This window comes from Colletotrichum graminicola (genome assembly GCF_000149035.1).
Source record: "Colletotrichum graminicola M1.001 genomic scaffold supercont1.172, whole genome shotgun sequence".
Taxonomy (NCBI): domain Eukaryota; kingdom Fungi; phylum Ascomycota; class Sordariomycetes; order Glomerellales; family Glomerellaceae; genus Colletotrichum; species Colletotrichum graminicola.
In genome coordinates this window covers 2,156-19,476 of record NW_007361176.1, presented here as the reverse complement: position 1 = coordinate 19,476, position 17,321 = coordinate 2,156, and the positions used below count along the sequence as shown (strand labels likewise).

At 47.2% G+C, this 17,321-nt stretch overlaps 3 protein-coding genes across 3 annotated transcripts; 1 reads left to right on the top strand and 2 right to left on the bottom strand.

Annotated features, from left to right (window-relative positions):
* Positions 1-361: 361 nt before the first annotated feature.
* GLRG_11890 (beta-ketoacyl synthase domain-containing protein) lies at positions 362-10,719 on the bottom strand (the record flags this gene model as incomplete). The annotated part of the gene is made up of 14 exons (XM_008102573.1): positions 362-2,075; positions 2,278-2,398; positions 2,475-2,889; positions 2,986-3,325; positions 3,407-5,531; positions 5,647-5,820; positions 5,898-6,118; positions 6,184-8,071; positions 8,183-9,118; positions 9,175-9,507; positions 9,575-9,800; positions 9,871-9,962; positions 10,031-10,151; positions 10,213-10,719. 14 exons carry the CDS (start codon positions 10,717-10,719, stop codon positions 362-364), a joined length of 9,213 nt encoding a protein of 3,070 aa, XP_008100764.1.
* A 1,920-nt stretch (positions 10,720-12,639) lies between these two features.
* Positions 12,640-13,875, top strand: GLRG_11889 (alcohol dehydrogenase GroES-like domain-containing protein; the record flags this gene model as incomplete). Its single annotated transcript, XM_008102572.1, has 3 exons — positions 12,640-13,187; positions 13,276-13,343; positions 13,391-13,875. 3 exons carry the CDS (start codon positions 12,640-12,642, stop codon positions 13,873-13,875), a joined length of 1,101 nt encoding a protein of 366 aa, XP_008100763.1.
* A 396-nt stretch (positions 13,876-14,271) lies between these two features.
* GLRG_11888 (oxidoreductase) lies at positions 14,272-15,033 on the bottom strand (the record flags this gene model as incomplete). Its single annotated transcript, XM_008102571.1, has 1 exon — positions 14,272-15,033. The coding sequence occupies one exon, from the start codon at positions 15,031-15,033 to the stop codon at positions 14,272-14,274; it is 762 nt and encodes a 253-aa protein (XP_008100762.1).
* Between the last annotated feature and the right edge of the window lie 2,288 nt (positions 15,034-17,321).

The window sequence follows — 17,321 nt, the reverse complement described above, 5'->3', positions numbered from 1 at the left end:
AGAGAAAACCTAAAAAGAATAAAGTCTTAGAAAGTAGTAGCAAGAAAGGCGCTTCTATAGAAAGTAATAAGAATAATATATATAGTAACGACTGTGTATATTGCTGCTATAGCTGCTAATGAATGATGGTGTGTGATGCTTGATGTGTTCTCTTGATCTGACCTTCCTGTGACTGACTATTTATAGTCTCTTGTTGTCACGTGTTCCTTTTGCTGATGGCCAAACCCAAGTTCCTGATCACACTAGTTAAAGTAGAAGTTGGTAATAGTAGAAGTTCTAAAAGTTATAATAAAAGACCATAGGCACTTTTTGAACTTATAGTAGCCTAATTACTATCTAATACTATAATCTTATCTCTATGTTAGTAGAAAACTCCACTGTCAGACATCTGACCGTAACCTCTTAAATCCGTTGAGTAAGTACTTAAGAGCTTAACAAAAGCATCATAGAACGCAGTAACATCCTTGGAACTGTAAAGAGAAGACTGCAACTTAACAATCACTAGTGGGTCACGCGTTGTATCGTCCCAAATCTCAAGCACCACGTCATATGGCGTTCGTTCGCGCGAGATAAGCTTAGTGGCCTGTAAGGCGCCTTGCTCGGTCATGACTGCATCACCGATACGCACGCTCTCAACTCCGCCCCCGGCGTAGTCGAACACAGCTTGGAACAATGGTGCATGCGACCAGTCCTTGGCTGATACTTGGAGACTTGGAGTCACGGGTAGACGCTCCAGCAACACACCGTACGGCACGCGCGAGTGCAACATTGCCCCGCGCATCGCCTTCTTGACGGTATCGAGCTGGTCGACAGGACTGAACGACGATCTGTCTCCCTTTCGTCCCGTTTCTATTCGAACAGGCAATAAGTTGGCAAAGAAGCCCATTGCGGCCATGTCCTCCATTGTAGCGCGGTTGGTGTCTGCGACACCAATAGTTATCATCCTTGAAGCGTCATCATCGCCGTTGTCGCGGCTTATGGCTTCGGCCTCACCACTGCTCGTCGTATTCGTTAATTGAGCCAGTAGCGTCGCATAGACTGCCATGAAAAACTGCATCCGTGAGACCTTTTGCTGCCGCACTGTCTCCCTGATTTCTGCGGACACGGCCGAGCTAAGGCGGAAGACGCCTTTGTGTTGAGACCAAGAGACAGGAGGGCTGTTGCTACGGTCGGCGAGCTGGCAATCTGGAAGGTTAAGGACTGGCATAATGGGCACTGCGTGGTTGTTGTACTGCGAGGTCCAGTAGGCAATGTCAGCATCCAACCGTCCTTGTTTATAGTCGGCGCGCTGCCTGATGGCAATCTTGGAAAACTGAGGAACAGTCGCGGAGAGCCCCGCGCCGTCGTAAGAGGCAGATAATTCAGACATGAGCAAAGATGTGGTCGCACCATCCCCGGCTAGCCGATGATAGGCCACCGTGAGAAGATGACGGTGGCCCGATGACCAGTAGAAATCCACAAGTTTGAATGGCCTGCCAGACCCAAGGTCGTACGCTTCCTCATGCAGCTGCTTCATAGCCTCCTCGGCTGCGGCTTGATTGGCGACCTCTTTGCAAATCAAACCCCATGTTTGCGTCTCCAGGATAACTTGCTGTAGATCGTCGCCCTCGTGGGGCTCGAGGTCGTCGAGAAACGCAGTCCGCAGTATCTCGTGTCTGCGTAGTACCTGGTCCACGGCAGTGCCGAGTCGTTTCAAATCTATGTAGCCCTCGAACAGGTATGCGATGGTGTTATGGAAGATGGTATGATCGTGCGAGAGCTGCTGCTGTAGTTTCCATGAATACGCCTGCCCTAACGACAGCGGATATCGACGGGAGATCTTTGCGCTAGCTTCGTCTTTCCCGCTTGCGTATGAAGCCACGCTGCTGCTGGCAGAGCTCACCAGCGACTTATCCGATGCCGATGGTGAGTCTTCACTGTTCAATGTCGGACTCTGGTAGCCTTCTAGTTCAGAAGCAATCAGAGGTATGGCGTCACGTCCAAGTCGTTTGACGGCTGCCTCGGCAACGTCTTCAAGAGAAGCACCACCAAGCACTAGCAAAATCGGTATATCGACCAATAGCTCTTGGGAGAACCTGCAGGGAAATGTCAGCCGTCTATATATACCTATATGATGTCGGTTCGTGGGTCGCCAAGTTCTTCACAGGTGCCTTTCAAGAGCTCACTTGTCCCAGCGCCACAGCATGATGAGCGTCTTGAGTGTGTAGAAGATGGATGGGCAAGTCTGATATAAGATGGTGGGTCGCGTCTGCCTTGAGGGGAATCTCTCTCACGTACCATGCGGATACTGCGAAAGCACCGAGTGAGTCTATGCCCTGGTCAAGGAGTGGGACACTAGGATTAACACTTTGATCCCGAGGAATAAGGAGGATGTCGCGTGTCTTTTGGGCAAGCCCATCTTGATAAAACACACAAATTAGAGTCGTTTCATCTGACCAAGTACAGGTTGGGGTGTTCCCTGGTATTCGACTTACCTATGATGGCCTCTTTGGCCTCGTTCATTGTTGCTGCTTCGCGCAGTCGGTCTTTTATCGAGACTCTCCTGGCTGAGGACCCTTGGTCCTCATGACTCGATTTGTTTTCGGGTGTTCGAAGATGACCAAAGCGAGGGTTATGCCACAACTTGATGGAGTCTTTGTACTTTGCCTCGAATACCGGGAAGCCCGTCATGACCTCAGTATCGGACATATCGGTGACTGACAACCGGGTGACCTTGCCTTCGTCCTGCCTGAGTGCCTGCTGTCCTGAGACAATGGCTTCGGCAAACAGTCTGTGGAACTCTCCTTCCGAGAGCTTGCCCCAGTCGCTGAACTTAAGAAGTTGCTCTTCCAGATGGCTTCGGGTAAGATATCCGACGCCCATAACGGCACCCAGATGAATCGTCGAGGCCTAAAGGCATTAGCACTTTACTTCCATCCCCGCCCCTTCTTCCTTTCTTTCCCGGGGCAAACTAGGGCGGCGGAGCGCTGATAGAAGTCGACTTACCGTAAGTCCCTTGGTCCGCCGGTGCTGTGCGAGGGCTTGCAAATAGGCATTGGCCGCATTGTAGTTGCTCTGGCCAGGATTCCCGCCCACGGAAGCCGCAGACGAGAACATGACGAAAAAGTCCAACTGGGCTCCCGGGGTGGCATCACAGAATCGGTCATGCAGAAGCCGTGCGCCAATCACCTTGGAGTTTAGCACCGAATTCATATCCTCCAAGCTCATATTTTGGAATATCGTGTCACGGAGGACCAAAGGGCCATAGGCAATGCCTCCGATTGGCGGCAAAGCCTCGCGGATCATAGACAGACCCACATCTACGGCTTTCTCGTCGGACAAATCCCTAGACAGTGGGACCATCTGTCAGTATCCGAGGTTGTTTGGGTAGGGGACGGAATATGGATGACCGACTGCCTAAACTCACATTGATAGAATTGTGACATGACCGCCAAGCTCTTCCATCTCTTCGATCCATTTACGATCCGGGACTTCAGGGTGACGACTGGATAGAACGACGTAGCGACCACCATGAGTGATAATCCACCGGGCCAATGATCGGCCCATTGTTTTGGCGAGTCCTGCAAGAAGGTATGTCTTGTCTGGAGCAAGCAAGTTCCCAGAGTCAACAGGGCGAAGGCGCGCTTGAACTTTGCCATCGGGCCTCCAGTCAACAACGGTTGTGAGGTCCTTGAGGGCTTTGTTGTCCTGTATAGCAGCGACCTTGATAAATGCTGCTTCTGCTATGTGATCATGGGCAGTTCCTGAGGACGCGCGAAGAGCCTTCTCAACAGCCATAGTAAAGTCACGACAGTGAGCATCTCCATACGGCGTGCCGGACCCGCGCTTCGCGAAAAAGTGAGCATAGCCGTACTTGACACAATGTGGTGGTTGGTTTCTGGCTATGCGACGGCCGAGTGTGGCGGCTTTGAGATCTGTCGCAGGTGAGAAGTCACAATAGACAGACGCTCCCACAGTGACCATTTTCTGCAGCGCGATGTCCGATACCCATGGATCTAGATGCATCCACGTGGAGCCTGAATTGTGGTCTAGCCCAGCGAGTTTTTGACTGGAGACATTGTAGACCTGAACATTCTTTTCCTTGGCTTGTTTTGCGATGGCATCCACGCAGAAATCCGGTGTCTCAAACAAGAGAACACTCGTGCCAGGGACAGCGCTGTTCATGATCTCTTGGCTAATGAGAGAGGCCACAACATGGAGCAGAATACAGTTGTCTCCAGATGGCAAATTAAAGACACGGCTAGCTGGAACACAGACGACAGATGCGTTGCTATCTGCCAGCACCAATGCGGGTGTCTTGGTTTCTGTGGAGAAACCCTGGCACAGGTGGAGGAAGCCAAGATTGCCGACGCGGATAGCGCCAGTGAGGGCGAAGTGAACCCGAACCTGAACTAGACATCCATGTACACTCGAGAATGAGGATGGCGCAGATGGTGGGAAAGGGCCAACCATTGTGTCTGTGAGCTCGAGGAACGAAGTCTCGCCATCTGGAGCGAGACTTAGACGTACGGGAGTTTCTTCCGGCTGAATGTCCACGAGAATGACACGGCGTGCAGAGTTCAAGCGGTTGTTGCGCGCTATGTCATGCTTGATGCGAGGTATCCAGGCTCGCCCGTCGACGAGGTAGACCTCGGGCTCGTGGTTCCGTACCAGACTACTGCTATCCTTGGGTAGGGTGCTTATATATTCCAGCTGAAGAAGATGCTCGACGATGACTGGGGCGTAGTTGAAATGTTCAACGTTGTCTAAGTCGATGTTCTGCACGTAAATCTCCGGATTCTCCAGATATATCGTCCGGAGGAGGCCGATGGTCATAGCTTGGCGCGGATTACGCGTGAAAGCCGCTGCAGTGACCCAGATAACGATCTTTGCGTAGCCGCCAGTCAAAAGCCACTTGGCGGCTTCGAGCTTGATGCTGTCGATATCCTCAAACATTTCGTCATCAAGCTCCGAGACCACGACGAACGTGGACCCTGGGCCCAAATGAGCTGCCTGTTTGACCACATCTTCCAACCGTTTAAGATGTAGGGATCTCCGGTAGGCCAATTTGTCTTGAAGTTTGCCCACTAAGGCTGATGATCGGTCAGAGCAGCCGCCAACAAATATCAGCTTCGGTAAGTTTGCCCCGTCGTCATGTTGACTGGACACCGTCAGGGGCGGGCTTTCCAGCCGCTCCATCTTGGGATCCATGGCGCGCGCACTGAACAGCGAATTCTGAAAAACCCAGCTCTCGTGGTCAGATGTGCGAGACTCGATTCCTGAGAACCCGGCGCGCTTCAGGATACTATCCCACTCATCATACGACACAAAAGGGTCAAGGATACGGCCGTCCTCATAGCCGGCCCACCAGTCGGGGAAGAGCCCAAAGATGTAGCTTGTGCGCAAATACTCTTTGAATGTGGCTTCCACAACGATAACATGGCCGCCAGGCTTAAGCAGAGACCTTACGTTCGTCATAGTTTCCACGAGACGCGGTGTTGCATGGAGAACAGACGAGGCGACTACCAGGTCATAAGAGTGGGGTGTAAAGCCTTGCCGCCCCTATATTGCACCCACAGTATTAGCACTTCAACTTTAATATCTAGATGAGCACAAGACGAGCTGTGCATCTCGTAGAAATTGGGTATAGAATGGGATAGGAGAGACTTGCTGGATCCTGTGTGATGTCAAGCTTCCGGAAGTCCATGCGGTCTTTATGTTGGTGGAAAGCCTCACGGGCCTTGTCGAAAAATGTTGGCGAGATGTCAGTAAAGGTGTAGCTATTGAAGCCCAGCTCGGGAATGTCGAGAATATAGCGCGTAGCTGAGCCCGTACCGCCACCTGTAGAATGGTTTGAACATTAGTAGGATGGACGTTTAAAGGTTGATTTTCAAGATAAGTAGGTAGATCTATCTTACCGATTTCAAGGATGTTCATGTTAGGGAAACGATGGCAAAGCTGGTTAACAAGATGCTGGCCATTGTTCCAACACGGTCCATTGCTGAGAGGACTAGCGTAGAACTCGCCGAGCAGACCATCCTCGTTCATCCAATGAAAAGGATTGGTGTTGTTGCGGATTGTGGACATTACATTCTCGCTGACCCTCTTGATGAGACGCACGTAGGGATGGTACCAGTTCCTGCATCTCGTTGTTAGACTCCGCTTGCAAGGTAAACTCTCATGGCCGAGGGAAGCCAAACTTACTGCTCACAGAGCTTTTCTATGTCAGCCGCTGTGTCCATTTCCCAATCTGGCTCGTAGAAGGTAGACTTCCACTCCCGAGCCTTGCCCAGCACCTGCTCGTTCCAGTGAATATACTTCTGCAGGCTGGGACTTGCTTTCCGACGGTCCTCCACTGTGAGCTTTTTCAGGAAGTCCTTCACGTAGTGATATACAATGCGCTCGATGACAGGTATCATGCGCCTGTCTTCATCAGTAGCCCGGAATTCGGGACGATCTAGGATACGATCTGGGGAATAAGGCCCCCACACCGTTTTGGTAAACATGAGATGGTCAGCTGAGGGCTCTGGTCTGTGAAGTGGATGAAGTGCAATGTTATCCACTTGAAAGAGAACAGCAGAGCTATCATCAAACACCTCCACGTCTCCGTCGGGAACCGAGTCTTCGAGAGATGAGCATGTAGCGTTGAAGAGCACGCTGACCTCGTCACGAGAGCCCAACGCGGAGGCGCAGGCTCCGGGAAACAAGGCAATTCTATCAATGTGCACGGGGATGACCGTGGACTTCAAAGCTCTGTCACCAGGGTATGAATAGGCGCCCATGACTGCCTGAAAGGCCGTATCCAGTGTGGCTGGGTGAATAACAATCTCCTGCGAGGGATTATTGGGAAACCGGTAATGCAAGAGTCGTCCCGCAGCCCTGCAATCCGCTCGTCGCAATTCGTGGATACCATGGTACTTTTTCGTATAGGCAATGCCCAGTCGTTCAATCTCCTCGTAGAACCTGTTGATGTCGATCTCGTTGGGGTGTAGTGGCTCATTCAGGCCTCGCTGCGGTGAGCTGGTCAAGGGAGAGCCAAGTGTGACGACGACGCGACCTCTGGCCGTCATGGAAGGTTTTGTCTCTCTTTCAAGAGCCGAGTCGATATTAACGTCAACCGAAAGCTGCTCGGAATCCTGGTGTATGACTTTAAGCGTAACAAGCAGCTCAGCCATGCTGTTCTTTTCATCGAAGGTCATGGCCTTGTCGATGCTCAAGTCCAGTACCTCGAGAACAGTGACGTCCACGTCTTGCCCAAGACGCTTTCTTGCTACGTACAGTGCTGCTTCCATGACCATCACGGCATAGCCGGAGGCGGGAACGACAAGTTGGGTTTGAAGGTGATGGCCCTCAAACCACTTGTCGTCCTCGGGCTTGATGAACGATTGCCATTGGAACGTCGAATCCGTGGTCGTCGGAAGAATGGAACCCAGGAGGGGATGGGGAGCCGGCCCGGCAAGGAAAGCTTTCTCAGCACGTGTTTCTGTCAAATATGTTCGCGTATGGTCCCATGAGTACCTCGGAATGGCTTTAGCCAAGCTTTTGCGAGGGTTTGCTGAAGGTGACACAGCTTTCATAAAGCTGTCAGCGTCGAGTATTTTGAAGCTAGCAAACCGTTCCCAGAGGTAGGCCATTGCTTCCGCGAATGCATCCGTATCATCCTGATCTCGTTTCATGCATCCTGTATATGGCAGTTCCGTTCCGGAAATGGTATGAATGGTTGCAACAGTGGGACGCTTCAGAGCGGGATGTGCACCGACCTCTACAGCGCAAGCGATATTGTAGTCGCGGGCAACACGCTCGACAGCCTGCGAAAAGAATACTGGCGAGACGAGGTTTGCTTTCCAATACTCGGCTGTAACGTCTGTACATTTCAAGAGTCTCCCCGGGTTCACGGATGAGTACCAAGAAACAAGGGGTCGCGAACCAAGCGCATTGGAGGCAGCGTTGGCGGCGCAGTCACAGTCGGTAAGGGCTTTGACGTATGTATCGGCAAACGGGGCCATATGGTGAGAGTGGTAGGCTTTATCGACGCGAAGGAATCTCGTGAACTTGCCTTCGTCCTTGAGGACAGATTCGGCATGTCTCAAAGCTGATAATCACACAAATGGTCAGCTCCGCCCAGATCAGTTTGAGTATACGGCCAAGTCCCCGAGCGCGCATACTGGAAACATGGGGAAAGAAGAGAAGAACGCTGACTGACCTTCAGCATCGCCAGACAGCGTCACGCTGGTGGGAGAGTTATACGCCGCAACGCAGATTCGTCCTTCGAAATCTTCAAGACTGCAAATCTCCTTGGCATCTTCGTGTGTGATATCGGCCGCCAGCATCGCACCTTCGGTAGGGCTATGAGAGCCAGCGTGTGGAGTGGCGACTGCTAGTCCGCGTAAGTAAGCGATGCGGATGGCCTGGAAAGGCGTGATGTATCCCGCAGCAGCCGCACAGGCAATTTCCCCTGAACTATGACCGACAATAGCCGCGAACCTGACGCCTGCAGCCTGCAGCAGTCTGATAAGCACAAGCTGAACGGCAGCGCAGAGCGGCTGCGAGAACCTCGCCTCCGCTGCGTTGGTCCAATCTCCTTCACCAGACAACAACTGCCGGAGCTTCCACAGGGGACGGTATTGGGCTGGAAGCGCCTGCAAGGAGGCATCCAACTCATCTATGATGTCTCGCGTCCAAGGGATGGAGGCCAGAAGTGACTTGCACATGCCTGACCACTGTACACCCTGTCCGGTAAAGACGCCCAAAATCTGGGGTTGGTCCTTGTTGCCGCGGTTGAAGCTGAAGTCTCTGCCCAAGTTGTCATTGATGGCAGCCTCGAGCGCGAGACATACCCCATCGCGGGTATGGCAGGAGATAGCGTGCCGGACGGGCAGCACAGCCTGCTTCCGCAATAATGTCCAAGCTAGATCTGCCATATCAATGGCCGGATTTGACTTGAGAAACTGGAGCATGGCGTGCATGTAATCTTTGAGAGAGCGCTGTGACTTAGCCGACAAGACGAGAGGCATGCCGTATGTAGTGCTCGATGGCTGATTCTCTACGTCGCAGGATATCGACTTTTGGGATAAAGACTGCCGCGTACCGGAACCCACGTACTCTTCGATGATGCAATGTGCGTTCGTTCCACCAAAACCTACGTATCGACTTTGTCAGCCTTTGAGTTTATCAATGACAGTATCTGGAGCATACCAAACGAATTCACACTAGCTCGGCGTGGGTAGCCTGGTGCGACTTGTGGCCAAGGCTGCGTTTTCGTTGGGATGCAGACGTGACGGTAGAAGGGCTGCACAGCAGGGCTGAGCATTTCAAAATGTCGATTGGGTGGAATCGCACCATGCTGGACCGCAAGGGAAGCTTTCAGGACGCCGGCTAGTCCAGCAGTCCCTTCACTATGGCCAATGACTGTTTTCACGCTACCGACCAGCAGATCCTGGGGTTGTAAGGTGTCCAACACCTTGTCCCCAAAGAAAGCCTTGTTGATAGCCTCCGCTTCTTGAGGGTCGCCTGCCGGCGTCCCCGTTCCTGAATTGCGTGTTAGTTTAATGGTTCAAAACTACCCTTCGTGGCTATAAAGTGAACTGTGACTCACCGTGGGCCTCAAAGAATTGAGGACGATCACCAATGCGACTCAAATCCAGTCCCGCCCTCGCATAAGTGTCTTGGATCAATGCCTCTTGAGCCAGGTGACTCGGCATTGTGATGCCAGTGGTCTTGCCGTCTTGGTTCACGCCCGTCTCACGGATAATGCTCTCAATATGGTCACCGTCACTCAGAGCTTGTTGCAGAGTCTTGAGTACCACAGCTGCAACGCCTTCCTGTTCGTGTTGTGAATCAGGTTAGACATGCACATCCAAGACGCAGATTATAAGCAATTGAAACACTAACCCCTCTCGCATAGCCATCGGCGGCAGCATCCCACATTCGCGATCTGCCTGTCGGCGAGAGCATACTCAGTTTGCTCTCTGAGACGTAACTCACTGGTGCCAATTTTTAAGTCAGTATCGCGAACTTCAAGTCAGGGGATTGTGTCCAAGTTGTTCCATACAAGGAGACATGATCATATTTACTCCGGCAGCCACCGCGACTCTACTTTGGCCACTCCTCAGTTGTTGCACCGCATGATGCACTGCAACCAGAGACGAACTACAAGCCGTATCAATAGTCATCTGCGGATGCGAAGTGAGAATCAGCCGCTGTGTCAGCAACCAGATGGATACACGAACTTACACTAGGACCGTGCCAGTCGAAAACATATGACAGTCGGTTCGAGGCAATGCTCGCAGCAACGCCTGTGGCGAAATAAGTTGGCATGTGATGCATATCCTGTGTTTTTATCGTCTCAAAGTCGTGAGTCATGAGGCCAACGTAGACAGCCGTATCGGAACCTTGAAGGTCTTGTACAAGACCGGCAGAGGAGAGTGCATCATATGTCGTCTCCAAAAGGAGGCCCTGCTGAGGGTCCATGCTCTTGGCTTCGCCCGCGTGTATATTGAAAAACGGCGCATCAAAGCCGCCGAGGGGTTCCTTGAGAAAATACCCATATCTTGAGTTCGTACTACCATGGTGCATGCCATTGGAGTTGAAGAACTTTTCAGCGCTGAAGCGCTGCTTGGGTACCTCACTCCGAAGGTCCCCAGGCTGCAGCAGAAACTCCCAAAACTTAGACGGGCTGTCTACACCACCAGGAAAGCGACAGGCGCTGCCGATTATCGCGATAGGCTCGCTGTCGTACATCTTGACACAAAATGGTGAAGATAGTCTAGGGGCTATGTTAGCACTCTAGCACAACACCGACTCTTAATGACCGGCAGACCGACCACGAGAATATTCTTTCTTTGCCAACTTGATTGGAGATGAACAGGGCTTGCCTCCGACTGAGAGAGTTTGGAATGTCGAGTATTTCACAGAGTCACATCTACACCACCACAAAAACAACAATACTTTACTTGGGAAGATTAGACTGAAATATGAGGCTTGGTCAACTAACGATGTTGAAGCTGTCACACAGTCCGCGTCTTGATTAACTCTACTTACTTTATATGAAGCTACAGTATGAATTTATACGAAACATATTGCTATACCCGACTTTAGCAACAAGTTATATGAGTGCTGTGTTCGTTACATTCCGTCAAAGATAGTTCTACGTGCTTAAAGTATTAGGTTTTAATCATGATTTAGTACTATTAAAAAGTATGCCTTCTGTTATTTTAACTCCTTTACTAGTTATAGTTTGATCTTTGTGTTGTATCTTAAGCTTTTGGGGCACTCAGTGTGCGCAACTATATGCTATATACTTGCGGTAGTTGTATATGTAGTACTACCAAGCCTATCATCTTACAGTATACTTAGTTGCTCTAGCCTACTTCGAACATGCCGATAAAGGATCTTCTCCATAAAGTACCATACGAAATCACCCAGAAGTAAAATTTAAATAACTGAGTTAGTACTGAAAGTTAATTGGTAAACGAGCTGAATTCAATAGAATGTCCCTAGGGGTCATGTGTTGCTGTGCTGAGCTGAAAATCTCTTCTTTGTAGTGGAGACTTGAAAGAGAAATTTTAGGAGAGAGGAGGAAGTTAAAAGTAATGTTTGTGTTACGAGCAGGTCAGGGCACTGGTTGGGCCGTAACAGTTAATTACATAAGGTTGGTAACTAGGCTTAATAAAAGCTAATAATTAGTGTCTTGGGAGCCTTGGAAACCATTATAAAAGAAGCCTTTTACTATTAAAATATACTTTTAGTCAGTTAACTAGTGAGAATATTAAACAATTTCTAGAGACCTACTGTAAACCCTATCTTTTACTCTCCCTGCTGGGTATATGGAGAGCAGCCTGAGTAAAGCTAGAAGTCTCAGATTAATAAGTCAAAATTTTACTTTCCGTACAAACGTAGGTATAGAGCATTAATTCAGCCTATGATAGGGTTTATATACACTTTAATCTAGAAAGCATAGAACACTCATTGAGGCTAGGATTAAGTTTATATAAACTATAACTCAGATCGACATAGGTTGAGCAACTTGAATATACATCGAATCTTATATAAAATAGAATTTTAACCACCTACGCGTCTTCTAGAAAAACGTGCACGCTTTATGCTACTATTAGTAGGCACGTTTTATTGCAAGGCACGTAGCACCAATTAACTTTGACCTTTCTTAGAGAGACTAAAACTAGTTTAAACCTAAGAGGAAATTCAATTCTTATTACCCACCATTGGTGCGAGAAAGCTCTGAAAGCCTGAAATCTCCTGTTTCGAGCCCACAAGCTGCAGGTAATACCGCTTCACCGGCCGGCGAGAAATCCAGGCGGCGCAGCATTTGTACAAAGGCAAAGTGACAGGGAAAGCATGCAGGTAATCCGGAAACGGAAGAACTACTGACAAGTCACACAACACGAGGCACACCATGGGAGGAGAAACAAGCGCTCAAGGGCAACAAGGTTGTAGCGTCTACAGGTTTGGGTATTACATGGCTATGTTATGGGAAGAGAAGATTAATTAGAAGAGAGCAAGACTTGTTCTTAGCATACATAGGAGGCTCTGAACACATACCCTTCACTAATGCCAAAGCCGATGACCGTCCTGCAGTCAGTAGCATTTGCAAGCTATTGTTAAGAACCATAACCTGAACGGTCTTTGGCAAATACGCTCAACATGGCGCTACAATGCAATCAATTCTCGCCTCCATTCACTCAAAAAGCCCTGGTAATGAACGAAAAGGAACAGGTCTGCGTATGGGACGAGGCTCCTTGTCCCGTCTTGCCCCCCGATGAAGCTCTCGTGCGCATCGAAGCTGTTGCTCTTAACCCGATTAACACCAAAATGAAAACAGACTTTGCCAACCCATTTGCGATCATGGGTGCCGATTTTGCCGGCACAGTTGTCGCAGTGGGTTCGGACGTGGTTGGTGTTGCTGTAGGTGATCGCGTATGCGGAGCGCAAAATGAGATATTCAAAGCTACGCCAGAGCAAGGGGCGTTCGCACAGTATACCGTGACCCGGCGCAAAATGTGGATGAGGATTCCAGATTCGTGGTCGATAGAAGCCGCATCGTCACTACCTGTGGGAATATGTACCGCTGGTTTAGCCATGAAGTCGCTAGGCTTACCGTTACCCAACGAACCTGTTGCGAAACCTAGCGCTGTTCTAGTCTACGGCAGCAGTACTGCAACGGCTACCATTGCGATGCAGCTGCTAAGGCTGTGAGTCTCACCGCGTCTCGAACCTTTTAATACCTGGTCGATCATCTCGGCGGTGCCCAACTGACCACTTACTCTGTCCGCAGTGCAGGCTTAATACCAATAGCGGTTTGCTCTCCAAAGCACTTCGAGTTATCAAGAAACAATGGTGCACAAGCAGTATTTGATCGCTTTGACAAGGACGTTGCACAAAGAATTGTAACCAGTCCCTGCTCCTCACTTTCCTGTTACACCCGACGAAATCTCGGAGGCTAATCGTTTTCCCGTGGCCAAGAAAATTTACACACGAAATAACTTGAAGTATGCGCTGGATTGCATTTCCAACGTCGAGTCTACAACAGTGTGCTTCAACGCGATAGGACGTACAGGAGGGAGATATGTTGCGCTCGAGCCATTCCCTAGGCATGCCGCAAATCGAGCGGTAGTCACAACGGACTTTGTTATCGGGCCTTGCATCTTTGGCGAAGGCTGCACGTATCCAGCGCCATACGCACGCGAGCCAGATGAGAAGCTTCATGCTTTTGGCGTTGAGTTGTGGGAAATTGCGCAGAAGCTGGTGCATGAGGGCAAACTTCATCATCACCCCGTCCGAATACTAGACGGCGGATTCGATGGTATTCAGGAGGGCTTAAAATTGCTCTCGAAGAAGTGTGTATCAGGAGAGAAGATTGTGGTTCGCATGGAAACCTAATGTCGCAGCTAAGATTTAGGATCCAGCGGGCGTCTTGTTTTGGATGCTTTTCGTTACCAAAACGTATAGCTAAATGATCGGCTTAATACTGCCGAAAAGACCCATCATGGTTTGCGTTAAAATATTTTGAATTATATTTTCCTCTTCTCCCAAATACTCTCAGGTGTATGCTTTCGAGGCCATGGTAAGCTTCTCAGGGTTTGCTTCTTGCCATAGGTCGGCATGGCTTTAGCCAATTACAGGCTCTCCGAGTGTAGTCAACACGAATGTCTTCATTTCAGATAAGCTCAAGCCCCGAGAATATATCGAATAGGTTTGGTCTCACTTAAGATTTCAAGGACAGACTTTAGGGCCAACTATCCATTCGTCATTTCTCAATGCGAGGCTTCCAAGGGATTAAATTTTCGATTCATCTAGATGTTTCTTAAAGTATCTCGTGACAAACTGAATATCTTCCAATGACTTTGGTAACTCGTGTCCACCTTCGAATTCGTGGAACTCAGAGCTCTGAGAGGAAAAGTGCGTCGTGAACATCTGCCAAGTCTGTGGATAGCCATACACATCCTTCCGCCCACCAAGATGCAATGTCGGGATCTTGATCACGATCTCGTTCTCGTCAAGGCGCTTGGTCGCACAAAAGTCGCGCATATACTGCGTCATTATTTCCCTGTAGCCGGAGCAGATCAGAACCGCGGTTTTCAGCCTTGGAAGCCAGGGTACAAGGCCGGCTTGCTGCTCCCAAAGTAGTATAGTGGCTGCGATCGCCCCTTGAGAGAAGCCCAAAACACCTACGACCTCTATCGACGGGCTATTTGCTTTCAATTGATCCACTGCTTCTTTGATGCTGTCGTTAAATGTGGAAATTTCTTGCTGGACACTTTCGCTGACCGCTAACGTCTCGTCCTTCTCGACACATAGTCGTACGTTATTGTCGACATAGCGGAACCATGCCAGGTACGGTTCCATGCCGGCAAAGAACGGCAGCACCTCTGGGCCTGCCTCTGAAGGATGCGGTGCAGTAGCAAAGAAGAACACGAACTCCCCTTTCATTGTGGCACGTATCCGGGAGGTCTGGAAGCGGAAGATGTCAGGTGATGATCCGCCTCCATGAATGCAAAGAATGGCGCGACAGGCGGGGTTTCCAGCTGCGTGGGGCATCTTTTTGTCGAAAAAACCTCAACTGGCAGTGTAAAGATCCTGATATTTTATATGACAACGCGCAAGGCAGTGAAATGCTCGTGCCGATAAATTTGCCAGTTATCCGTGTATATGGTGGTGTGAAGCATTGAAGGCTCAATATATTAGTCCACTGATTACATGGCTTAGGGTGTGCACGGCCGCTGCCCATGAGTCGTGATTAGTGGCCAGGGGGCATTTCCGGCGTGCATAACTCCTCCGGAAGGGTTTCCAGGCTCGGATGGCTGCTGAAACTAGAAAGTCAACTTTATGCAATATATCTTTCTGAATCCCCCACATCCTGTTGAAGCACGTAATTTGGCATCGATATCCATGCGTTGATTGATTGTTCTGTTGTGTGTCTCTTCCTCTCTGTGGCCCACGGCCATCGCCGATCGGCCCTTTATGGGGCAAATGTTCGGATGATTGTTGTCCCTTGTTTTGCGTGGAGAAATCCATCCTGGACATGACTAGTGCATTTACGGCCAATCGCCCCACTTTGCGCCTGAGAGCACGCGGCCATTTCGCCTACTTTGACACTGTTAAATGTGGCGGAATTACACGTGAATTAGCCGGCGAATGCACGGCTGCCCTACGGCGAATTGTCAGGGAATAGGCAGTAAATTAGCCCCACGTTTAGGGGTAACTTCACTAATAATATCGCTAGGATTAGCTAGGGATTTCCTAACTAAGGAATAGGGGTTTTTTCCCTATTATTATAGGATTTTACTATAGTTATATAATATATAATTGAATTAATTAATTAACTATTATAATCCCTCTTATTTAATAATTAATAGTTTAAAATGTATATTTATAATAACTAATATACTTATTTACTAATTAAATACTATTATAATAATTAATAAAAATAATAATAATAAAGTAACTATCTAATAATTATATAGTAATTAGTTTATATAGCTTAATATTACTTAAGTAAAAGTAAAGTGTTATAATCTCTAGGAGTATATTAACCTAAAGGTTATAGTAGTAAACTAATTAATCCTTAAGATATATTTAAAGAAACTAATAAAGCTATTTATAATATAATATTTATATACCTTAACTAAGGATAAGCTTACTACTTACTAAGAAGTTACTATAGCTATAGTAATTACTAAGATATCTTAGTAAGTAACTATATAGCTATATATAGTAAGAAGTAAGGCTATTATAGCTATACTTAATAGGCTTATATATAAAACTAAATATATAATAACACTAAGTAATCTTAACTTATATAATCTTATATACTTAAATAACTAAATAAGCTATTATTATAAAGAAGTATATAAGTATACTACTTAGTAAAAAGATATTAAAAATATAGCTAATATAGCTAAATCTACTATATTTATAGACCTTTAGGAAAGATATTATAAATTTACTAATTTACTAGCTAAATAGCTTAATAAGTTTAGTATAGTAGTAAGAATAATTAAAGAAAAATATAAATTATACTTATAATAAGTATAATAAAGTGTTAGTAAAAGCCTAGTAAAAGGCCTTAACTACTAAAAAAGATCTTACTATATAGCTTAATAAATAAAATATAGTCTATAGTAAATTAGTATAAGTTAATTTACCTAAATACTAATAGCTATTTATTTAGTTTAATAACCTTATTACTACTTTATAAAGTGGCTTACTTAGCTTTTAGCTAGATTTATATATAGTAACTAGTAAAATAATAAGTAATTAAAATAATCTTAACTAGTAATCTTTTTATAAGATAGTACTAAAAAAGGTTAAAGCCCTTACTAATAACTTATTATATTATAGCTAAGTAGGCTATAGTATATTTAGCCTAACTAAAAGTAATAATAATTATTAGGTATTAAGCTTTAATACCTTATAAAGCCTATAAATAATATAGTAGAATTAAATATAAGTATAATATATATTTTATAGTATTAATAATACTATATATACTATATACACTCTATAACTATATAGCTACTCTAAATTCTACTATATATTATAAAAGATAAGAATATTACTATATAAAGAATAGTACTTCTAAGAAGAGCACTATTCTCCTAAGGAGTTACTTTAGTAGTAAAACACATTAAGTGAACTATATAAGTAAAATGTATTAGATTAATAACCTAACTAAATAATAACCTAATAAACAAACCTAGTTAATAACTTAGAATCTAGAAGAAGTCTCTAGAAATCTAAGATAACCTTAGGAAAATAAGTATAAATAATCCCCTTTTCTCCCTCTATCTAGACAGTTAGTCTTTAGTTCTATAAGTAAGAAATAT